Source organism: Hyposmocoma kahamanoa, unplaced genomic scaffold, assembly GCF_003589595.1.
Source record: "Hyposmocoma kahamanoa isolate Upper Pololo Valley unplaced genomic scaffold, ASM358959v1 160, whole genome shotgun sequence".
Classification (NCBI taxonomy): domain Eukaryota; kingdom Metazoa; phylum Arthropoda; class Insecta; order Lepidoptera; family Cosmopterigidae; genus Hyposmocoma; species Hyposmocoma kahamanoa.
Window position 1 is genome coordinate 7,350,901 of NW_020653575.1, and position 26,339 is coordinate 7,377,239.

Genomic DNA, 26,339 nt, shown 5'->3' on the forward strand with positions numbered 1-26,339 from the left:
TGTTCTGCATAAATAATTTTTTTTTAAGTTTTCGTACAACATAATAGTGGAGTAAAATCACAAAAAAAAATTGAATATCAATTCAATATAAATTTAAAACCCATAAATTCACTACCTACTGACAGACTGTTATTAACTAAATTATTAACTTTTCAGGGTACTATTACCTCTCCTACTCTTGGGGACAAATGCAGCGCCACAGGATACCGACATAACATATGTTAAGATGCTACCAGTCGCACATGGACCCGCTGATATCAAGACTACAAGGGCCAGAATTGAGAACTTACCTTTAATTATCCCAGGCAATGTTAGTAGACCTATTAAAAATTTACATGCATCAGACAGCGAACAGGATGAAGTGATCCGTCTTATAAGGAGTGACGTCACTACACAAAGTTATGAAACCGAGACAACGGAACCTCCTGACTCAGCGACGGAAAGAGATGAGTCTTTAGAACTAGCACAGGAGACAATTGACTACGAATCGAGAACTAAAGCCCCAACACCAAGGTTTTTATCCAAACTAAGTTATTTCCAAAAACCAGATGATGCGAAAAGTTCTATAGCGACAAATTTAGTAGAAAGACCTGGGAGGAGACGGTTTAGGTCGAAATGCAGATGCGAGAAGATCTGGAACTGTCCGAAATTACAAATCACCGTGCCGCGATGTCCGAATGAGTACTTTTTGTGCTGTTTTTAAAACTATCTAAGGAAATTGCGAGTTTTCAGAGGTTGTCTAATCTTCACGAATATTTTTTAGTAAAATTAGTATTTTATTATTCACGACATGCTCACGACTGAGTCGACTCTGAAAACTAACCAAGATTGACGAAGAGGCCACATCGCAAGCGAAGCTATATAAGCTAATTTGGCTTAGCTCACGTAGCGGCATGTTTTCATACATCTGTTCACACTGCGAACTAAGCTAACCGAGCTAGCTGAACTATGTGAGCTAATTACTCAAAGGTCCCGCTAAGCTAAGTAAACATTGTCGCCCTTACCTCGTGCGGGGGAAGACTAGCGTCGAGTGACGGCACTTCACTACGGCCCCGTGTTATCTTAACTTGGCTTTGCATGCAACTACGTGAGCTAAGTTAAACTCAGTTAGCTTAGCTGGCATAGTTTGTTGCATGCAGCTATGTGAGCTAAACTAGCTTAGATAGCTTCGCTCGCGGTGTGGCCTCTCGTTTAGATTATTGTGACAGCTCGATCTGTCCATTGGTGTAGCTAGAGAGTTAAGCGAATGGTGATATGGTGGTAATTTGGCCACCAATCTCAACTAGGACTCTTCCAGAATAGAACCTCTGGTTATGTTTGTGGTAACATTATTTATGCCTTAAGCACCCCACCGAACAGGTTATTACATTCCGACGAATTTACGTAGAATTATGCATTTAATATTCGATTGTTAGCAACATTTATGTAGGTATATTGTTTACGATTTTGTTTTGAATTTTACTTTTTCAATACAGTTGCTCCAGTAGTTGTAATTTCTACAACAGTGAGGTTTGTGGAAATTGGTACAGTTTATAAATTATATTTAAAAGTTTAAGTGGCCTTTCTTTACGGTTGTAAAAAATATGAATATCCTAATTATAAAGAAAAATTAATAAATAAAGAAAACTAAGCAAGAAATTCGCTAAATTGATGTAAGTAATTTTTTTGGGTTATTTACCATAACAATCATAATGCTGAGTACGTTCGAGTCTCTACTTTATTATAAACGAACTTGTAATACAATTACAAAAGTATTAGGCTTAATTCACACTGCCGTGGAACGGTAAGGAACGGATGCGTCAATTTCGCCTAGTTGCGCGAGTACGCTCGAATTAGCAAGAATACGTACTCAAGAATTCTTGCGATTGCGCCCTGAGGTTGTAAGTGATGTTTAGTTTAGATCTTTTACACGACAAGGGTGGTAAGTTATTATTTTTATAATGTACACATGTATTTTTTTATTGACATTATTTGTTAAGTAGAAGAAAAAGGAGAACAGAAAAAGAGATGTGATAATTGAATTTATAATTTATGAAAGAAATTAAAACTTTTTGGGCAATATGAAACATTTTGCAAAGATTGAGAGCGTATGCACACGGCGTATTTTATACGCGCCGACGACGCGCGACTCACAAACGCGCGTTTACGGCGTCGTAAACGCGCATCATCTGCGCGTATACGCGTCACAGACGCGCTGTAGTGAATCGATTCAAACGCGCGCATACATCGCGTTGCAAGCAAGAAGCTTATATACTCCACTGGAGTTTAGTTTAGGACACTTAGAATTTCATGTTACTTCATTTCAAAAAATAACTGAAATTAACAAAGAAAAAAAATTAAAACTATCTCTTATACAACGCGTTTGCGGTGCCTATACGCGCAGATGACCCGCGTTTACGGTGCGTATACGCACATCGTCGGCGCGTATAAAATACGCCTTAAGAGAGAGCAGAGGAAAAATTCCTAATCTTCGATTTGATTTTAGAGGGGTATATCCACTTTAAAGTTAAAAATAAAATATTGTATGAGTAACTACACGATATATTCAAGAATAGACATTAATCAGAAACATAAAACAATAAAGTTTCCTCGATAGATTAAAATCACGAAATGACCTCTAATTTTCACATATTTTCGATTTATCCTCGAAATGCTAAAGGTTATTAGGACAAAAATTAGATAATTAATTATATTTATGCATGATCGACAACTGTCACTACGGATTTGTCACTTTAGTTTTAGAGTTATTCCGGTAAAACGAATTTGGTACTTTTAATGCGCAAAATTCAACATCTCCTGTCGCATGTCACGCGAACTTCAGGCACATATTTGTTTCACAAGTTTGGGAGCCAACGTCAGAACTTTTTTGGCATGAGAACTCTTAATATAAAATATATAATACGCTCGGCTCTGTTTCATAGACGCTCGATGCCACACTGCGCCTCCCGCTGCGAGGACTTCCGAGAATGCACGAGAATTAACCGAAAGACGCAACCTGTTTGTTTGGCTTGTATCTAGTTTGTACATTACACAATTGACATTAAGTTCATTATAGTACGTACGAAATTCGTTACAAAAATTGACTTACGTTCCGTTCCGCAGCAATGTAAATTGATCTTTATTAACGATTTTTTAGTACATACATACATTTGTTTGTAAATAGCGTATTATGTGACAGCAAATGTGAACTTGTAATAATATATTATTACTTATTTGAGCATGTGAATTCTTATGCTTACATTCCGCCCTATTAAAACAAAGTATTAAATATTTTTGACAAAAAAATTGTATCTTAACCCGTTCATAGTCGGTAGGTAACGGCGTTTACCGTAAAATAAAATATCAAAATATGATAGTACAGTAGGTACAGGGTACCCCGTTTCGCTATATGGATCTCGAAAAACCAGTGTAGCAACCTTTACAGTGAGATTTCCAAGTGCTTTGTGTATAATTGCCTTGTTACCTACTACATCTCCATATAGTGGTATCAATATGCCAGAAATTTTGATTCAGTCGTTGAACCTGTTAGTAAATTAGACCAATTTAGAGATACAATAAATGCTAGAGCCTCTTAGAATGGTGTCCACCCTAGTGCCTTCGTGCGAGTTAGATATAGAGCGGACAGGTGGTATCGAGTTGACGTAGAACGTAACGTGGTGTCGCTTACCACCAGGCGCATGTGTTCGTCCCGCCACGTAATGTCATGAGAAATACACTTTTTATGATTACGCCGTTACTAAAACCGACACTGGTTGATACAAGTTAACCATAAACCCCTATTCATCAACTTTGGCAGCACCCCTCAGTGACACTGAAACTTAGGCTTAATTTACATTGTGACGGAACCGAATGAAAGCTAATTTTTGTAACGAAATTGTACATAACATTATGTGAACTGTGTAACGTACAAACTAAATACGAACCAAAAAACAAGTCGCGCATCTTCCGGAGAATTCTCGCGCATGTGCATTTGCGGGAATTTCCGCAGCTGCCTAGGCGACGCCAGGCGAATCCACGGGAAGTGGCGCGTATGCAAGCGCAGTGTGACGTCAAACGTCGACGAAATACTGCAACCTCAAGGCGCAGTCGCGAGAAAGCTCGCGAAGGCTCGAGCATTCAAGCGAAATAGACTTCCGTTCCGTTCCATTCCGCGGCAATGTAAATTAAGCCTTATGGGTAGGCGTGTCACCAGTCACCACCAGGCCTACCACTTGTTCGTGCCGTCATTTGATCTCGATAAAAAATATCCCCTTATTACGTTAATGAGGTACCTGAGAGGCGTCGATTGTCGCTCGACTAGTAACATCTGTAGAATACCATGCCCAAAATAAATGATGGCACCCTACAGGTAAGACTATTTTTTTCTACAAAAATCGCAAAACTAACTTCTGAATTCGTTTCAACATTAAAAAACACAGTCGACTGTGGATGGTGGAAGGTAAGTACACAAACCATATATGTAAAGTGTAGTTATGTATTCAAGGTATTTAAAAAAGCAATTGACATTTATTTAGTCATTTTATTGGCACATATATTGGCACATTGAATTAGATTATAAAAATATAACAGCAACAGTAGGCAGTCGTCTTAATAGAGAATGTATACAGTTTTACTAACAATCTATCGATTTTTTAAAAGTATACGATTACATTTAATATTATAATAACATACATAGCTTAAACATTTAGAAAAGAAAAACGACTATTTATAAAAAAATCTAAAACATAACAATGAATTAAAGCATTTGTAACTCAAGCGTCAATACATAATTTTGTGCAAATAATGTAATATATTTTTGTGCTAAGTTAATTAATGAATATTATCACTTATAAATGTTTATGTTTACGCGTAGTATTTTTTTTTAATAAGACGATTGTTTACTCAGTGCGCGTGCACCGAATAAATGCAACTTTATCTATAAATTCGTAGAAGGTACTTTACATAAACGGACACATATAGGTCTAAAAAACACCCTCAGTTTCATCGAATAAGGGAATTGGTTTTTACAATTATTTCAAGAACATTTATAGTGGTAAGTATTTCTAACGCCGTAACTTACATAGCAATTATACTAAGATGCTGGACTGTCCCTGTTTAATATGGGTGTCACCAAAATTATCGACAAGGAATCGTATTGAGTCGATCAGAAACAGCTCTATTGGCGTCGGCAATCTGCCTCCTGAGAATTTCCGATCGCTTCTGTACGTAACCGACAACGAATAATTAGCGTTAACAACTGAACGTTCGCGTCGAAAGCGATTCGAGTAAATAAAACATGGCTGTTTCACGCCCATTCCGAGTCGGTAAGCGTGGTAACTCCTAAAAATCCTTAAAAACCACAAGAGAAGTTCTTTATATGTTGCAGGGCAAAGTGTAATGGTCACATCTAGGACATATTCATATTTCGGTCAGTTCCGTTTACTAGAACAATGGCCAAAAAACATGGTCACGCCTAAACACCTAATATATCCATGTGAACGAAATAAATACTTGCAGCAACATTAACCGCAGGCGTCACAGCAGTTTTATTACCAAATTATCAAGTTGCCGAAACAATCAGCGTAGGCCCAATTTACATATAACTTTGCTGCGGCACGAAATGGAAGTGAGTTTTTGTAAAGAATTGTACACAGCAAAGTGAAGGTACAAACAAGGTAAGAATCCCGACACTGGGCGAGAATTCTCCGAAAGACGCGCTACCTGTTTTTGCCTTTTATATACACACATTTCTTAAAAGTTTATTGTGCTACGGTTACAAAATTCACTTTCATTCCGTTCCGCTGCAATGCGAATTGAGCCTTAGAAAACCAGTTAATAAACACGTAACAGACTACATAATAAAATCCCACCATTAAAAATAAAATATAAGAGAGCACCACATGAGATCTTATCTCAATGCAACAAAGTAGTACTCTATAAATTAAAGCCCTATTCACTTGCAAACATGTTGGACGACATAGTATTGTCTTTGACACGCTGTCATTGGACGAACAGTTGTTATAAATATCAAATAAGATCTTTTATCACTGAACTGGAACAAAACACACTTATAAAGTCGGTGTTTTGTGGAAAGGGTGAAAGCGCCATTTTGAAAAATTTTTGAGGGAAGCACGTTTTAGGTATTAACGACTGTTTTAAAACATTAAGTAAAACATGCTCCCGTGAAAATTTCTACAAAATACTGACGGAAAACGAATGCTAATAAGCAACACCGTGCCAACCAACGTAATTCATAGTTTCGAGAAAATGGCTCACAAAGATTTTTTTAGTAGTTAAGTTTTATGCCAACGGTTTTTATTATTTGGAGGTTTCAAACCACTAAGTTTATGTTTGTAAAAAGTAGACGAAACGCCAAGCCACAATTTGGCATTAATTTTAGAGTTTTTGTTGAGTTAACACGGTTGCTTATCAGTATCCAAATTTATAATATACGCTTCTCGCATTTTCATATAACTCCATACCTCACAAAAATGTTTGCTAGTGAAGAGAAAATACACTAATATCGGTAACGCAAAATGGAAGCTGAGAATTGAGCCGTAACACCGTCAGACCTTAACAACCGCCAGGGTCTTTTTTACTAAATCTAAGCATAGCTTGATCGATTTTGTTGTTTACTTCATAACTAACATATAAACAAATCATAGACAAGAGCGCAGTTATACGGAAAAAAGAGATAGAAATACTATCTTCTCCAACTTTTCTATAATTATTTGAACCCACGTTTGCGAAGATAGTGTTAAGTATAAAAAAATGGATTCCAATTCTTGCATTAAAAAACTATTTTAAGTTCCTTCGATCCCGCAGGATTCGAACCGACGTCTTCTAGCAAACCGTGTTAGACGTTATGCCAACTAAGCCACGGAACGAACCAGCGGACCTCACGAATTTTTCTATGTGGTTGTTTGTCGGTTTGTATTTGGTTTTCAACAACTTTCTAGCCGTAGCGTCATCTATGAAAGTATTTCGTCACCCAGTTAGATAACTTTACAGCTACCAACCCTGGCTAGAGATGTCGCTATCAACTGTTTGAATATTCGATTCAAACAAATTTAACTATTTTAAGTTTTAGTCATCAATTTCATTATATTTACATATACAGGGTGCAAGAAATAGGTCCCAATGTCAGTACATTTCCTAGCCCAGTACATTTCCTAGCCTAGGACAGTTCCTAGGCCGCCAGTTTCGAATACCAACTCCCTATAACCTAACTTTTACCAAGTCAATGTTCCATTTCATGGACCAGTCTGAAAATGCGTTTGAATTGTCAGTCCTGTACAATAGAAGTCAACAACAAAATCAAATAAGTCAATCAATATACACTTATAAATACGATAAAGAGTAATTCGGTATACACATTATGATCACAAATCTACGACACCGTGAGAGTTAACAGAAAACTTTTTAGCGTAGTGGAAGACTTAGTCTGGATACAGAAGGTTGGCTTCACGTCCGCAACGCTCCTGAAAAAAAACGCACGTTGAATTATTTTGTTATTGAGCGTTTGGCTGAGAACTGCCTCAGTGGCCAAACGGTTACCACGCTGGACTGCCACGCAGAGGTCCCAAGTTCGATTCCCGGTCTGGCAGAAATATTAGTACAGCCTACATTTATTTCCCTCGTGAATTTGGGTGTAATTTGTGGTTGTCTATGTGGTTGTCTATGTGTGTGTACATGGCAACCCGACCCGCGACTCAGGGTCTCCCTAGTGCGGAGCTATGAGTGTATCTTTGGATATAAAGCCCTTAGCTTAAAAAAGAATCCTGAGGCTAAAGAGTCGAAGTAACTTCGTTAACAAAGTATTCCCTCTGGATGGGGAAACTAAATAAGCCCGAGTAAGTCTCTGGAAGGAGAGATACCTCACGGCATCACTTATTCCGCTGTCGGAGCACCTTCCTCCAAACTAAGAAGTCTCTAAATAGGTTGCGGAGCCAAGTCGACCGAAGCAAGAAGGTGACTCTCCAGACTATGACACATCTTTTGTCGTGCCCTACACCTGCACATGCAAGGACCTGTACAACGCCACTGATAATGCTGTACCAGGCGCTATGTACTCACAAATATAAGGGTCAGAGTCGGCACGCTAAGAAGAAGCTTAAAAAAAGATAATTAAGATACTCAAATTGTAATATCACTTAAACTAAAAATTAAATAGTGTGAAAACTGTGCCACACGCCATATTGTTTTACGTCGGAGATTGCGTCTACGATTTACACCTACGTTCATCTATGATTTGCAATAATTTAAATTATAGTGTTTTTGTTGTGTTTAGTTTAAATGTTGTACACCTTTAAAAAATATATTTATTTGTTTATTGGTTCAACAACAGTTTAACATACTTAACATTTACATACATTATTAAAACAATGCAAAAGTAGTATGTGAGCCAATTACAGCCGAACACATCATTGTCAGAATCACTTAAAAATAACATAATTAAAATAATAAACTAATTTATACATTATTCAACAATAAATACACATTTAATTCCTATTGTTTACATCAGATTAATTTTAAATAAATTTTAAATATACATAAAAAACAAAATTGAAATGTCCAAAAAAAAAGAATACTAAGATAATTAAATATCTACCAATATTTGACGAGTGGGCCGCGACAACTATGTCCACGGAGTGCGGGGTTAACTGTCAAAATCTGCATGACTACTCAGACTATTGTCGTTGGAAAGCATCCTGGACGCCGGGGAATGGCCCATTAAATTTTTTAATATTATTATCAATATGTCTCCCAGCCCGGGAATCTAACCTGGGACCTCTGCGCGGTCAACTACATAGCATGGTAACCGTTCGGCCACGGAAGCAGTAATAAGTTGACAACGATAGACGCCCATTGTAGACAGTCTAATATTAACATTAAAGCGTGAAACACACAAAGAGCCGGTGCGGATCGGGTCGGGACCGCGGCGGGTCTAATTCCGTGTATTTATATCGACAACAACGCAGAGTGGCAGTTATATTTTGACCTGAAATTACAGACACATGGAACTTGTCAACTTATCCCTCAGATTGGCGCTGTGGGAGTGTCTTAGATCTTTGCGATGTAACGCTCTGAGTGGCATTGCAACTGTTATGGACAGGCGTGTTACTTAATACCAGGCGCACGACTTCTTGGTCTCCTGGTCTTAGTGGGTAGTATGTTAATATTTAATTAAATCTATTTGACCGAAAAGAAAAAAAAAACTTTTTTAATACAGTTGCTCAAAACGTGGTATTTTTCGTACTACAAATCGTGCCGAAAGATGGATTTTTCGCACAAGTGCTATTTACTTTTCCATTTTTTTTATTTACTGTACTTTCAAGTCTTAAACATAGAACTAAAGAGGTTGTATACTGTACCCGTAAGTCGTCAATAAACCTTATATTTACTTACAAACATCTTATTTGTTTAAATTGCATAGGTTTTTTATAAAACAACGGGTTACATTTAAAAATATCAAAATATTTTCCATAAAGATGGCTGATTGAGTATTAACAATGACCGGAGGTGAGTATTACGCGAGACCGCTGCGCGCCGCGCCACTATAATAGTAATTTTAATGTGGCTGAATATTGGCAACAGTTGCCATTGTACTCTGAATTTTTATCAGACAAAGAAAGAAATGAGTTTTTTTTAAATACTGTTTTGTTTTAGTTTCAATGTAGTTTTTTTGCAAATGTATTAAAAAACGTCGTTTGATACACGTGCAGATTTGTCATTTTCACTTCTCTCGTTCGTCTCGAGTCTTGATTAAGAAGCTTCGAGACTCGTGAATAATGACTTAACTTTCCGCACTTGTATCAAAAATAACTATACCAATTTTATTTTTTGTATATCTTCATGACATACCAATAATTTAGTATTATAATAAATGTTAAAAACTCTGTACTGCTATTAAAATTGTTATATTATAAAATATAGATAACCATGTATTACTTGGTACTTGGTACTTGGTGTAACGGGCTGGTGTCCGCAACTCGACGACAACCATGTATTATTTGCATGCCAATTTTGGTGAAATATCAGGACTGTCCTATTATTATATATTATGTGTACCATCTTTTGTAAATCACATTTCAGGCAAATAAATTTAAAAAAACTTCGCCATATGGGAATATTTTCTTCTACTGAAAACATGAATATCACAGGTCTTGTAGTTGTGGTGTTAAGTGAGAGCACAAACCTGGTGTTCGCTGATGAGATAGAGCGGTAGCGACTCCGCGCAGAACTCGCAGGGGATGACGGGCTCGTCCAGCGGCAAGGGTCGCGGCAGCGGGGGCACCGGCGGGGGCGACGCCGTCGCCAGGCGAGCGGGAGACGCGGCCTTGTACTGCGTCAGGTCCGGCCGGCAGCCCGTCTGTACACACGCAAGTTGTAATCCAACAATCGAGGTTACAGTAAGCGACGAGATCTTAAAAAAATTAAATATAACCCGATGCTCTAGAACTAAGTCATCTAAGTATCGAGTCTGTGAGCTCATTGCCAAGTGGTTCAATAACAAAGTTTTTGCCTAGCGATAAAGAGTCGTTTTTTGTAAACCTTTTCTCAAATTGAAGTAAAGTTCTCTCGTTCAGAAATTATATGCCTAGAATTGATCAGTAAACGTAATCGTTTATAAATATTATACTGCTTGTTACTAAAAATGGAATTATATTTCGGGTTCTTAGGTTTTCGCGATTGTTACACATAGGAAATGAAACTATTTTTCCGGATTTAAATCGCGTATATTTGTTTTTTCAAATGGTTCACTCAACCGTGACCATGGGACCTGTAAAGGGCCCGAAACGTCGGTTTGTTTGAAAAAAACAAATACACGCGACTTAAATCCGGAAAAATAGTTTCATTTCCTATGGAATTATATTACTTTCCTACCTAGTGGACGTTTGGTAATTTTTGCACCCTCCCTTCGCATAAAAGAAATTACACAAACGCAACTACAATCCTAACACCATCACCAAAATTTTCAGAAACACCATCACCCCTCAACGCGTGTTTCACCCCTTTACGAGGCATCCTCAAAAAATCTAATTTGTACGACTCTCGGCGTAAGAACTTTTTTTAACTTGAGTCTATTAAATATAATGAATGAATGAAATTGTGAAATTGCTTCACTAGTTTGTTACAAGTAATTATTATACCAAAGATCGAAACACTAAGAAAAATTAATTCAATGGGGGTGAATTCGAATCCTCAGGCAATACGTGCTAGATGCTCTGCCAATTAAGCCACGGAACGAACCAGCAGACCATACGAGTTTATTTAATTATTATGATAATAATTATTAATTTATCATATAAGGTAAATGTCCCAGTGGTTGACGCTTTTCGACGAAAAATCACGTGTTTTGCCAAAAAAATACTTAATTATGAGTCAAACTGACTATCTTGGAATGTCAACATATTAAACGGTTTGTTATTTATCTTCTGGAAACTATACAATTTTAAATAATTATAGCATTATTAAAAAATTCCAGTTTTCCGCAACCTCTAAAATTATACCAGTGTATGACAGACAAAATATCTGATGTCCCAATAGTTGACTATGGCAAAGTGAGATCAGTGTACCAGTATTTGACAGGACATTATGTTAATATTTCATAGTTATTTGACTGGATTGATTACTTTATAACAATAAATTATTAAAAGACAAAAACCAAAATCAAGGGACATGTTTCTATTAAAATTAATAACAAATGTTTGCAGTTTTTTTGCATGGTAAAATTAAACTTAAATGTCACACGATCATAACATATATACAGTTTTAAATAGCGTTAAAAATATTTTCATCTTGCAGTGATAGGAATCCCTCTAGACACTTCATCGGTCGCCTTTAATATATCATCTTCTGAATAATGTAGGCTACAACCTTGGTGGCATTTTCTCATTGCACAATACCTGTAACCAATAGTTGACACTAGTTACGTCCTAGTGTTTGACATCTCAACATACGACGAGTAAAACAGTCTTTGACACCCATGTCAAACACTACTCAAACTACCCATAGAAACTTGCCATTAACAGAGTAATACAAACCTACGTTCTCCGTCCTTATGAAATGGTCGAAATTAAGTCTAAAAAATATTCATTTGTACCAGTGCTTGACATGGGTGTCGACAACTACTACTAAACGCTGAAATCTTTGCATCAGTGTTTGACAAACCTCTAAAATAAAATATAAACGATATACGTCAATAAATACACACAAAACAAATTGTTTGTACAGTTATCTAATTGTTTTAATAAACACTTACCGATAATTAACAAATTCCGACTAATAAATGCACTCAACTTCTCAAAGTCTTAACGATTTTGGTAAGAACAACAACGCACATTCAACTCGGATCACCTGTTCGTAAAAACAGTCGCTACATTGAAAAAATATTGAGTGAATCGATGAAAGCTTCTAAACGGAACTCACATATGCCATTGCACACACTCACTCACATATTTAACACGGTTTTGTAGTTATATCGATGTTTTCTTATTTATTTTTTTTAAATGCAGAAGTGTCATACATTGGGACAGTGGCAAATATTGGTACATTTACCTCAATCATGTACATACTATTTGAGTTTGCCGGTTCAACGGCATTCGGCGTTACCTGGTGGCGCACCAAATCGTAGGCCGGCACGGGGGCCCCGCAGAACTCGCAGGGCAGCTGCACCTCGTCCTCGGCCAGCGGCGACGGCAGCGGCGACGAGCGCCGGCTGTTGCGCTCTCTGCGCTCGTTGCGCTCGTTGCTGACAACCAGAACCACAACAGCAAATGAGATACGCTCACGAAACCTGACTCGCAGCGATCCAGTTGTTCATTTTACTCTTCGAGTATGTAACCAGAAATAGAGACGAACTAAGGGCCATACGTTCGTGGTAACTCATCAGTGATACATCACTTATAAATATCAACTCTCGTTTGCACTGAAATTACAAATTAGAAAGCTGAAATAGTACAGCGCCAACAACTGACACACGGGTCAGTCAGGTCAGGTACGTCTCTGTATATTCCAAAAATATTCTGTATTTATTGTAATAAAGATAACATACGCCATTGTTAGAGAACAAAGGCGTGCTGTTCCATTCGATGGTGTGGGGAAAAGCAGCTAAACATCTAATTACAAAACAAACGGAATCAAATTTCATCGGTCATTTTGCAATTTTCGTTCAATATAGCAAAGCTCAAGTTAACTGGTCGATTTGAAGTGAAACAATTGACGACACCCGTCAATGCTTGCGATACTTGCGGTATCTATTTATCTATGGGTGAAACCAATGACCTAAATTTCTAACTTAGGCACATTTGTGTTCAGCAGGAATACCTTTCGCTAACGGTGCTAGAAATCATTGATATGAAACCTATATGACGAAGGTTCACAACCCTAGGATAATTTGTGAAGTGCTCAATCCGTACCTCGTCTGTTTAGGCGAGATACGGATTGAGCAGTTACTTTAAAGAAAACCCGTGCCCAGCAGTGCAACGTATAATAGGTTGACGGTGATGATGACGGTGTACCGCATCCAATTATCAGATAATTTATTTAGCTAAACCATCAATTAGCAATGTCTAAGGGTCGTATTCTAGAACTCTACTCAATGCTCAAGTCAGGACGTGAGTATTGCAGTGAGCACTGAAAATCAAACTCAAGTCCTTGCCATTAGGGTCGTATTTTCAGTGCTCAAGTCTGCTCAAATCCTGACTTGAGCATTGAGTACAGTTCTGGAATACGACCCTAAGTCTGAGATTTATAAAACGTACTTTGACTTTGGCTTCCTCAAAGCAAAAATGGTGAGGTACCGGCCTACCGTTTAACTCAGTCGGTTCCTGAGGTAGCTGCGCGGTGCGGGGGAGTGACAGTTTACGTAACAGCTATGTCGCGTTGCACATGGGATAATTTCAGCAAGATTTTTCTGACGATATTCCATAGCAAGTTGATTGAAGAAAGTGACGCTTCTTCAAAGTGAGACCGCTTGTGATGCGACACAACACAAGCAGTTACGTCAGATTGCGACACACTAATATAAATCTAACCATATTAAATGTATGAAACCGTTACCGTTCTGTCGCGTCACGACGCGACACGTCAGACAAATGTAAATCGGGCTTAAAGTCTTCTTTTTTAGTATAGTTGCCATTATCACAAATTGAATATCTGCTTAATATAATAATCTGAATCGGATAATTCAAGAGAAAACATTGCGAACGTACGAACTCTCCGACAGCCATGACGGTATTGATTCAAAATATCATCAGAAGGGGCAGAATACGACATATAGATTTGAACGCTAGTCATGACGTCAGAGCGCATCGCGACACGTCACGTCAGACAAATAAAAACGCGGCCTAAGTCCGCAGACAGGGAATTCCACTCCCTAGCCACTCGCCAAGTAAACGTGGAAGCGAAAAGTAGCGCTTCGTGCTACTCCTGGGAATATCCACAACGTAGGGTTGGAGCCCCAGCCTACGTCTAGTCCCCCGATGATGGAAAGGGGAACCTAATCATGCAATTCCTTTGCACACCCTCCGTGATTATATCCTATGGAATACCCATAAGCGGGCAACTTTACGACGATAGGTATAGATAGATGTGCGAGTCGTGTGACCATATATTGAATAGATAGAGAATAGAATGATAGTTGTTCTTACCCATAATTATTAGCGTTGGTTAAATTGATGTTGTTAGCGTTATATGGAGCTGTGACCTGCAACAAACCAATGCAATAGTGTAAGAACCAAGCCCCTATATGTTTTACTCAAAATTATTGTTATAGAATTAATTCATATAACAACATTGGTGGGTACAAAATTGACGAATTCTGTCACCTAAAATTTGACCTTTAAATTCACAACCAGTAGAAATGTACATACAGTTGATAATACCTGGATTTATAAATTTTTTTGTTCTATCTTTTTGATGTGTTATAGTTATAAATCTTTAAAGAAATATATACCGAGGTAGCCTAATGGTTAGACCTACCGCCTCTCAAATAGAGGGTCATGGGTTCAAATCCGGTCTTGCAGTTTTGGGTTTTTCGAAATTTATGTGCGTTTCCGATGAAGGAAGATATCGTCAAGAATATTAGATAACATTATATACGTTGCTCTGATCCCAAAGTAAGTAAATCACTTGTGTTATGAAAATCGGAAACAACGACGGTACCACAAACACCCAGACTCGAGACAATATAGAAAAGTTGTTTTCTACATTTCCCCGGCCGAGAATCGAACCCGGGACCTCAGAAATGACGATAACATGAAAACCGTTGTGCGAACCACTCGACCATGGAGGTCGTCAAACCTAGGAAACCTTCATAACTCTGCAAAGCAATTTAAGGATGTGTGTGAAGTTTTCTATCCGCATTCGGCCCGCATGGGAACTACAGCCCAAACCCTACCGTGTTGTGAGAGGTAGTCTGTACCCAGTAGTGGGAGTATACAGGCTATCCATTATTATTATTATAAAGATACAATTAATCATTTCCTGATTTCACAGGGTGGTATAATCCGCCCTATGTGTGTTATAAAATGTACTTAGCCAATTCCAATCTCTGTTCATAATGATAATATGTGCGTCTGGACATACCTCATTCAAGCCCCGGCGCAGCTCCCTTAGTGAAGTTTTGATCTCGTTGAACCGATCGGGCTTCCTCTCGCGGGAAGATTCCCGCGAGTCCTTCCTTACTTGAAGTTCTTTGAACCTTCAAATGTATGCAGAAGATATTTGAAAATAAATAAAAAAGTAAATATATTTTGGAATTGGTTTTTTTTACACGACATCCAACATTATCAACACTCACAGAACAATATATACAGTAGAAGTGCTTAGTTGCATGCCACGTTTAGCAACTGTTCGCAAAACTTGAGCACAGTCCGCAAATTTTGGCTTAGTAACTTTTTTGTGATTTTTGGGATATTTTTCTAATAATAGTGGCATTAATAATTTTTATACTTTCCAAGACGGGAATTTTCATCCTGCATTTGGATTATTAAGACGCATCACTTGCTAAGCTTCACTCAAAATGTCTCATCTGACAGGATTTTTGAACGCGAGACGGAGGAAGACATCGAACTGTTTTAAAGAGCCAACCCCAGATGAGAGGAACAGGCTATGAATATATAGGAGAATAATGGAAAAAATCAACGGTGGCTCGGTTTATTTGTGCCATAAGTCTATGAGTTCTTCTAAAACAAGGTCCAACTTTTCAACTTACAAAGGTTTTTCATTACTATATTCGTACTTATTCATTCCGTATTTGTAATTCGCCTCCCAATCAATATTCAAAGCTATGCGAGTAATTTTCATTTAATTTTATTACATGTTGAAGAAAATTAAAGACGCCCACGATCCACTTACCTGTCCATAAACTCTTGCTGCGTCATGGGCTTGACATCTCGGAACTCGTTCCTCCTGTCGTCATTGTTGGCCTGTTTGGGGGCTCTTGTAGGTCTCTGCTGGTGCCTGCGCCGGTCCGCCTCCAGGTTGGCGGAGTTCTGAGCGGCCGCAGCTGCATCGCCCGATCCCAGAACATCTCCTGGGAATCAGATGCAATAAAGAGCTACAGTCTGTCTTTTTTGAAGATGGAGTAAAATAACAGTTAATTACGCAAAAGCGTTGCCCGGCTGTTGCTTGCAAGCAGCTAGTGATTGTAGTCGATAAACATTATATCGATTGTTGGTCGCGCTTACGTAATAAATAGCCGAACTACTTTCATTTCAATCGTTATCGGCTCATAATTCGTCCAATTGTTGGGCACAGGTTCTTTGAATTGTCAATTTTTTGTTTGCTGCACACTGCATTTAAAACTATGTCTATTAAAAATACAAAGAGAAGACATATTTTAAAGTTTCTTATTTTAACTCAACATAGATAATCAAATCCGCCTGTTCTTGTCAAAATATATATGAATAAAAATTTATTTCGATACTAGTAGGCCATCGAGTGTATAACCAGAAATAGAGACGAAATGTCATTTAATTTGGTTAAAAACTATTCTGCCAAATCATTACGGTGACAACTGCGCTCCGATTGGCCAGCCCGAATTCGAAACAATTGACAGGTGTCGTCATTAGTTTCACTTCAAATCGACCAGTTAACTTGAGCTATGCTATAATGGACGAAAATTCTAAAAATTACTTAATCTAATATTTAATTAACGACGAAATTTGAGACCCATTATAAAAATTAAAGCCCCCCCATTGTTAGATATATTATCTTTATTATAATAAATTTGTGATTTCTGTGCAAACAGAAGTTGATATTTAAAAGTGATATAAGTCCCATTTCCCTCATGAATTGCCACGGATGGACGGCCCTTATTTCGTCTCTATTTCTCGTTTTATACTCGATGTAGTAGGCCAACTGTCAAAATAAAAATGAAGAAGGTAAAAACGCAATTAGTAATCGTAAATCGTAAGAACGTCGTAACACTCACAAATGAAACATTTTGAACTAAATTTTACATTTTTTTCACAATCTATCGATAAAACTGTGGGCAACAACTACATGACTATTTAAAATTTAATGAAAACTGGCAACCCTGCAAATGTCATTTTACTCCGTCTCTATAACAAAATCGCCAGATCTTAAGAAAAAATGCAAAACCTTCTTCATAAGTATCATTTCATTAGATATTTGGGAACAAACTGTCCTTTTACTCTTTCACGCATTCTGAGCATACGCAGCAAATAGACTGTCAGAATGGAAGAGTATTCGTTCAGTCGCTGCAATAGCCCCAACAGCCCGCAACGCGAAGTAAAGTAAACAAAAGGCCAGAGAAGACATCACAGTAATTCTAAGATGTATCTGACGTTTATCTGGAATTCTCCGTTATCTTGAACAGATAACATGTTTACATTAAGCAGGCACCGAGCTTGTTTAACAGACTCCCATGACGTCAAAGGTCGAGATGGTAATTAAGGTTGAGGTGAAACTGTTGGCGCAGATAAACCGCTGTCTAACAATGCAGGCTTTACAGAACCCAAACTGACCTTTTTTGACCTTTATGTCTATACCCCATATTGTTTGAAGGTACTGGTTTTTTAACATTTCTAAATTATGACTATGTCGTCCATGGTAAGGAGACAGACGTCTGAAAGAATTTTCATTCAGCTACTGCAACAGGTTTCGTGTACGTCCCGATGTGGGCTGGCAATCGTAGAAACAAATTGACCTACCAACGATATCAGGCGGCATCCGAACGCGACTTTGCAGCCGGTTCTTGTAGTCCTGATCGTCAACTTCCCGATTGTGCAGCGCGTCCATCTTACGGAGCTTCTCTAGCTTCGCCGCAGGACTCAGGACCGGCGGAAGGCCTGTCAAGTAATGTCAATATTTTCATCCCCAGTGAGAAATCTATGAAAGTATTTCGCCACCCAGTTAGGTAACTTTACAGCTACCAGTCCTGTCGCTATTATCTGTAATTAAATTTGTATTGAATGGATATTTTGTGAAATCACTCTTCTGGTTTGTTTTAATTATTAATACAAAGATCGAACACTTAGACAAAATTCCTTCGATCGGGCCGGATTCGAAGTCGTTGTAATAGTAAAGTCGTTGAAAAACCAAAATACAAAGACCCGACAACAATTACATGGAGAAATTCGTGAGGTCCACTGGTTCGTTCCGTTATAATAATATTGTCAAAATAATGACTGTAGACATTCATTGAAATGAACTGATTTTTTTTTAAATGTACACCATGTCAATCACATGATTGCGACAAATATATGAATTATGAATTAAGTGTCTGGAATTATGCATGACCTTTATATTTGTTGTTATCAATATTATTTATACTTAATAATGTAATATATGTAAAAAGTAGCAGTAGAGTTCCTTGAGAGTTAGTCCTGGAAAGTGCTGTCACCTTACCTATTTCTGCCGCCAAGCAGTAATGTGACTATTACTGCGTTCCGGTTTAGAAGGGTAAGGGTGCTGGTGAAATTACAAGCACTTGTCAACTTATATCTCAGTGTGACGGCAGCAGTGGCAGTGTCCCTAAGCTCTTTGCGATTTAAAGCTCTGAGTGACACTGCAACTGTTATGGACAGGCGAGTAAAAGTGACCACAGCAGCGGCATGCCCTTACCGATAGATACGTTGTAGGCGCTCTGCTCCTGGCGGCGCTTTTCCTCGGCCTGCAGCCGCTGCATGGCGCTGTAGTAGGCCTGGTCGCGCTTCGGCTCGGCCTTAGGTGGGTCCCGCGCGGGCGGCCGCGGCGCTGGCCGCTTCTTCACTGCGCCGAGGTTCGCGCCCCTGAGAACAAAGCGTACTAAGGAACTTTTCCTCTTTACCCTCCCATCTAACCTGAAGGTCTGGCCCCGGGTCTGCTATTTTTAAAACATCTCAGCTCATTTTTTTATTTGGCTTTTTTTTATTTATACAGAACACAAACTAAAAACTTAACTATAACATGTACATACATAATCAGAACATGGTACTAAAAAACCGACCTAAAGTTTTTTTGAAGTTGGTTAAAAAAAGTAAGTAAAATAGCATTCCTTTTATATTAACTTCCTTCTTAAAATGAGACTTAAGGGGGGAAACTTACTATAATTCTTAAATGCAATAAAAACAAAAAATAATAAGAAAACTACACAGAATCACACATCAATATTAGGGAACAGTTACTCATAAATGTACTATAACTCTGCGAGATCATATCTACATCTCTACAAATATCATTGTAAGTTCTACACATCTGAAATATAGGGCTATTACACGTGACATTATTGGTGCAACAAAGTAACGAAAACAGTCTGAATAGGCATCTTCCTAAATGAAACCTGAAAACTAAATGGAACTTTCACGATTTGCACACGTTATTTGATTTCAAAATCGGGACTTAATCGTGTATAAAACGTATTTTTGTTTGAAAACTATTCTGCCAAATCATTACTGTGACAACTGCCCTCCGATTGGCCTGCCTGAATTCTAAGCAATTGATGGGTGTCGTCAATTGTTTTACTTCAAATCGACCAGTTAACTTGAGCTTTGCTATAATGGACAAACATTAAAAAATAACATATTTAATATTTAATTGCCGATGAAATGTGATTCCGTTTGTTTTGTAATTAGATGTTTGGCTGTTTTTGCCACACCACCGAATGGAACCATTGTTAGAGATATTAGCTTTATTACAATAAGTACATAATATTTTTGGAATATACGTAGACGTACACAGGTCAGTAGTTGGAGCTGTGCTATTTCAGCTTTCTAATTTGTCATTTCAGTGCAAACGAGTTGATATTTAAAAGTAATATAAGACCCATTTGCCTAATAAGTTGCCAGGGATGGATGGCCCTTATTTCGTCTATATTTCTGGTTATATACTCGATGCTGCTAATTGATCAATCTTACTAAGATACATTTCTGTTACTAAAGTTCATTTCCCTTGTTACTACAGGGAGTCGAAAACAGGTCCCCATAATCAAGCGCCGAGATCTCAGAACAATGAATACAGTGGAAGTGGTTAGTTAGCGTCCGACACGTGCCAACTATAGGTCTCGAAACACTTATTTGACTCAGTCCTCCATTCTCGCTTTGTATGGTATGGTTGTGCCACTCTTTCGTGCAAATTCTCTAAAATCCTACAAAAATGCGGCTATAATTTTTGCACTACCAAACAGCACAGTAAGCTGTTTTGGAGTGCAATAAATTTTCAATTTTCTGTTTATCGAAATATTCTTTTTGATATAAGAAACGAAGTAAACCTTATACCCCTGCAATATAGTCGCTTTTTTTTGGAGAACTAAATTAATAACTCCAATTCGTCGTCGTTCAGCAATTAACCGCTAGATGGCAGTACATTGATTGAAATTTCAATATAATATATAAATGTCGTAACTTGCATTTGATGGTGTTGAACTTTCATCGATATGCCAACATAGTAAAGTTTAAATTATATTAACAATCCAGAATTTGTTATTTCTTTTTAAACTTGAAACAACTTCAACTTCAAATTAAGAATGTGTGAGTTTTGGCGACATTGGTTCTCATAGTAATCGAGGCTTAGGGCACTTCCATTGTTTTTTTTTTCTTCCGTGGCCGAGATAAAAGTTAAATCAGAAGCACTTACAATTGGCAAAATTTCGGTCTGTTATTAAGTCTGTTAATATCATGAGGTGCGTCTCGGCGTCGGCCTTCGCCGCTGCCCAGATCTTCTGCGTTGGAACTGAAAAAAATAATAAAATGTTAAGTACAAATTCTATAATAAAACATTTCGACAAAGAACCAACACCAAAGAACCTAGTACTAGATTAGTTTGTGAGATTGCGCGTATTTGGTTGTCCGTGCACTCTTAGGGCGCGTTCCTATTATGCCGAAGCGATTTATTTATCGTTGGACGACTGTCGTATCTAGCCTGTTCCAATATTACGACTATCTTAACTGCCTCGGTGGCCGAACGGTTACCATACTGGACTGCCACGCAGAGGTCCAGAGTTCGATTCCCGGGCCTAGATAAATATTTGTATGACCTACATTTATTTCTCTAGTGAGTTTGGGTTTAATTTGAGGTTGTCTATGTGTGTGTCCATGGCACCCACGATACAGAGTTTCTTTAGGGGCTATGAGTCTGTGCGTTATTATTTGTCGTGACTATGTCGTAGACGTATTATTTTATCGTTGAACGAAGACCCCAATTTATCGGTTCACGGTCGCCTTGTCGTATGCACGACGGAATAGTTTGAAGCTGTAATTATATGTCGTCACATTTTTATCGTGACTTTATTTATCGTAGACGACTGTCGTTCTAGCTCTTCCCATTGTCACAACTGTCTGTCGTCGTAACGTCAAAAAGTCGCCAATGATAGTTAATCGTGTTAACTTCGTACAAGCCACGACACTGTAAACTGCACGACTGTCTGTCGTCACGACATAATGGGAACGCGCCCTTACAAGTCGCGCTACCACGTTTGTATGGAATTACACTATTCTTACTTATTACTATGATCATACCGTTAGAAAGGTTGTAAAACTACGTTTATGCAGAAAAGTGTTTTTGTAAAAATTTACAATAATTTACCGAATGTACTAAGGTCCGAGAAAAACCTCGAACGGGCCGGATTCGAAGGATTTTTTTCTGAGTGTTCGATCTTCGTATTAATAATTATAACAAACTATTATTGTGGAGTCATTTCACCATTAACTTACAATTATATGGACGTCGGGTTCGCGCTAAAAAGTGTCCGAACTTATAGGGCGTTAAATCGTATACAGAGCGTCATTCACGCTTTAGTCTTCGTTTGTTCGACTGACAGCGAAGCAAGCAAAATTAGACAGTACTGCGATGACATTACAATTTAAATTCAACGTTTTAGCTTTTTTATATTCCTTTACATGTCACTACGTTTAAATAGGTTGACTTGGGACATTTTTTTCGTGGTTTTTGTATTAGACCCGTGGTCCATTTATTTGTAAGTCAATGCATTTCACATAAAAATAATTGAATATCAATTTAAGTACAATGAATAGCGACATCTCTAACCAGGGCTGGTAGCTGTAAAGGTATCTAACTGGGTGACGAAATACTAAAGATTTCTCATAGATGGCGCTATGGCTAAAAAGTCGTTGAACAAACCAAATACAAAGACACGACAACGAACACATAGAAAAAAATCGTGAATGCAGTTGATTCGTTCCGTAGCTTAGTTGGTACAGCGTCTGCCACGGTATGCTAGAAGACGTCGGTTCGAATCCGACCGGATCGAAGGAATTTTTTCTGAGTGTTCGATCTTTGTATTAACAATTATAACAAACTAGTGGAGTAATTTCACAAAAAATAATTGAATATCAATTCAATAAAAATTTAATTTATTCAGATTGTTATGATTTTATTTATGTTTACAAAGATTTCGACTTAGAAAAATTTGAAAAATTACAATAATTAACGTGACATCTCTAATCAGCGGTGGTAGCTGTAAAGGTACCTCTCTGAGTGAAGAAATAAATTTTTCACAGATGGCACTATGACGTAAAAAGTCGTTAAAAACAAAGACGTGCAACAAGACGTTTGTTAGAAGACGTCGGTTCGAATCCGGCCGGATCGATGGAATTATTTCTAAGTGTTCGATCTTTGTTATTAATAATTATAACAAAGAAGTGGATAAATTTCACAAAAAAATAATTGAAACTCATGGTAGTCAAATATCGTGACATTCAATAAACACTTGAAAAATTTATTCGTATTATTAATGTTTTTTAATATGAATAAATTTTCAATTTGGCTTCCGGCCTGTCTAAAGCTTTAGACATGGTATCCTATAATATACTTTGGAATAAAATGTATAACACGAGTATACCTAAAGAAATGGCAGGATTGTTTAAATACTGGTATGAAAATCAAGTAAATTATGTTAGATGGGCCGGGAAGTCTTCCGAGGAATACCAGATGGAATGTGGGGTGAGACCGGGGGGAGCTGACCTCATACATACTATTTAACTTATATATAAATGGACTGGTTGAGGAGCTCAGCAGCGCCGGGGTAAGCTGTTCAATAGATGGTTGTGTTGTAAATACCATAAGTTATGCAGATGATATGGTGCTGCTGAGCCCTTCAATCAGTGATCTAAAAGTATTGATAAATGTATGTGAAAGGTTCGACGAGATCCATAGACTTAGATACAATGTTAAAAAGAGTGAACTGTTAATTCATTTCAATAATACTATTATTATAATTTTGACTACCATTTTTATAGTTACCAACAGCGCCAAGACCCATAAACAATAAGGAACCCTAGATGCACCGTAACACCAAACGAAAATAACATCTGATGCTAACCAGAACTCGATAATAGCAACGTTATCTTGGGACGCAATAAACAACCATAAGATAATTGTTTTTGCTTCAAAACAGAGCACATACCGGGACTGCATTTTTATCTTAATGGTATGCTGGCGACAGGCGAGATTCCAGAACACTCTCGAGGATCTATGTACAGACGCCACCTCACCCTTACCGGCTGGTATAAAGAATCACACACCGGCGGCAACGTAGCAGTTCACACACACAAGTAACCCGAACACAAGCTCCGAATCACTCCAAATACGGTATAATTTGTACCATTTTGTAAAATGGTAAAACTCAATAAATCCGTATACATCCTGAATCGACGTTCTACGTTATTGAATTAGAGAAGACCCCCGACTCCCCGAAAATTACGAATTACATACCTTTATTAAAATTGTCCTATATAAATATCACCGCGTTTAAATTATTGACTGACTTATTACATCCACGTGTGCACGCCCATGTTATATTTAAAAAAAAACATATCACACCTGGTTTAGTCTGCTGAAGTGCATGTGAGTGACCGTATAATATACCTTCAATATTTGTATACCTAATGTTTGGCCGGACACAGTGAAACTATACTTCGACCCTGGAAAGGTAAAACATCTAACGTGCATTTGGAAAATATTACAGAAGAGCGATTAAAACAAAATTTTTTAATAAAAGAAAAATCACAACTCTAATTTTATTTGTTACTTAGAAAAGCTGACACTTTCTAGTTTTCCATATAACAAATAAACTTAGATTTTTTTTATTAAAGATAGAGACATTGACTTACAAATAAATGGACGACGGGTCTAATACAAAAACCACGAAAAAAATGTCTCAAGTCAACCTATTTAAACGTAGTGACATGTAAAGGAATATGAAAAAGCTAAAACGTTGAAATTAAATTGTAATGTCATCGCAGTACTGTCTAATTTTGCTTGCTTCGCTGTCAGTCGAACAAACGAAGACTAAACCGTGAATGACGCTCTGTATACGATTTTAACGCCCTATAAGTTCGGACACTTTTTAGCGCGAACCCGACGTCCATATAATTGTAAGTCAATGGATACAGGCGATATTTTTTTTAAATACCAACTGACGGAACGAACAAGTCGTGCGCCTGGTGACAAGCGACACGCCTATCCATAACAGGTGCAGTGCCACTCAGAGCTTTAAATCGCAAAGATCTTAGGGGCACCGCCACTGCGCCCGTCACCTGAGACATAAGTTGACAAGTCCCATGTGCGTGTAATTTCACCGGCACCTTTACCCTTCAAAACCGGAACACAGTAATACTGCTTGGCGGCAGAAATAGGTAAGGTGGCAGTACTTCCCTGGACGAACTCTTTCACAAGGAGCTCTACTGCTACTACTTTAAAACGCTCTCCAGTCATATTTTCCAAATGCATGTTAGACGTTTTACCTTTCCAGGGTCGATATATTTTATTTATTATATTATTTATTATACAACGTCACTTTTCACAAATAAATGAATTGTGAACCGTGGCAAGAAAATTAAGTCTTAAAATCTATTATTCATACAATTATGAAACCCATACTCACAAATCTTTATTAACTTTGCTGGTAGCCTCCACGGCAGTGTTAATCTGTGGCTGATCATTGGTCCTCTTCAACGGCACCTTCACCCCGTTGTACAAGCCCTGCGCGCTCTGCGGCCGCGACAGGTTTTCTTGCGATGAATTCGTACTGCTCGAAGAACTGGCCCCAGCGTTTATTTTACTAAATATTTTTATTTCCGTTTTAGGTCGATCGTTTTCTACGTTGATATTTTTGGACGTGGTTGCGCGGATGCCGTTGCTCGTTGATGGTGCGGGGTAAACGTTTGGCCGCAATTTTAATGGTTTTATTAGATTACTGCGCGGTGATTCTTTCTTTGGTTGTGGAACTGGATCTGTAAAGAAACTTTTCATGAAGCTGCACATTATTGAATTGAAATTGAACGCGCTTTTTGATAAGCAGATGCAGTGCCTTGTCAGAAAGACAATACCTATAAATAGAGATGGGAAAAACTGCTTATTTTTTTAAACGTTAAAAAGTTGCAGCTTTGTTTAAATAGTTATTTTTAGACGCTTTTCACTTTTTACTTTGTCGCTTAAAAAATCGTTTAGAAAAACGTTTAAACACATAGACTTTTATGTTAAAAAAGCTTGCAACGTTGTGTTGATAGCTAAAAGCAAGACGCTCTTAGGCAACAGTACACGACTAAAGGTTAAGTAAGTTTATTTGTAAAACACGAGTTTTCTTTTTATTTTATTTTTATTAACCCTGAAACCCTGTGTCGTGGGTTCCATGGATACACACATAGACAACCACAAATTACACCCAAAGTCACGAGAAAAATAAATGTAGGCCATACAAATATTTCTCCCGGACCCGGAAATCGAACCTGGGACCGTGGTAACCGTTCGGCCACCGAGGAGGAGGATCTTTATACACATCTACGAATAAATTTGTTTAGGAAACATAAATGGCGGGACTTGAGACTTAGGGTCGTATTGCAGAACTCTACTCAATGCTCAAGTCAGGATTTGAGCAGACTTGAGTATGATTT

The 26,339-nt window shown here is 37.9% G+C and overlaps 2 protein-coding genes across 2 annotated transcripts in view; one reads left to right on the forward strand and one right to left on the reverse strand.

The window, feature by feature from the left end:
• Positions 1-154: 154 nt before the first annotated feature.
• LOC113225473 lies at positions 155-1,611 on the forward strand (the record flags this gene model as incomplete). The annotated part of the gene is made up of 1 exon (XM_026457791.1): positions 155-1,611. A coding segment is annotated over one exon (549 nt), but the record flags the coding sequence as incomplete, so codon positions are not given.
• A 5,289-nt stretch (positions 1,612-6,900) lies between these two features.
• The window catches only part of LOC113225474, a 28,258-nt gene continuing 8,819 nt past the window's right edge, over positions 6,901-26,339 (reverse strand). The window contains exons 5-14 of the mRNA XM_026457792.1: positions 25,331-25,679; positions 21,064-21,159; positions 19,075-19,241; positions 18,162-18,299; positions 16,342-16,519; positions 15,571-15,685; positions 14,634-14,689; positions 12,595-12,733; positions 10,178-10,351; positions 6,901-7,460 (exon numbers count right to left, since the gene is read on the reverse strand). Coding sequence (XP_026313577.1) covers positions 7,419-7,460; positions 10,178-10,351; positions 12,595-12,733; positions 14,634-14,689; positions 15,571-15,685; positions 16,342-16,519; positions 18,162-18,299; positions 19,075-19,241; positions 21,064-21,159; positions 25,331-25,679 — 1,454 coding nt within the window. The 3' untranslated portion in view covers positions 6,901-7,418. The remainder of the gene's footprint in view (positions 7,461-10,177; positions 10,352-12,594; positions 12,734-14,633; positions 14,690-15,570; positions 15,686-16,341; positions 16,520-18,161; positions 18,300-19,074; positions 19,242-21,063; positions 21,160-25,330; positions 25,680-26,339) is intronic.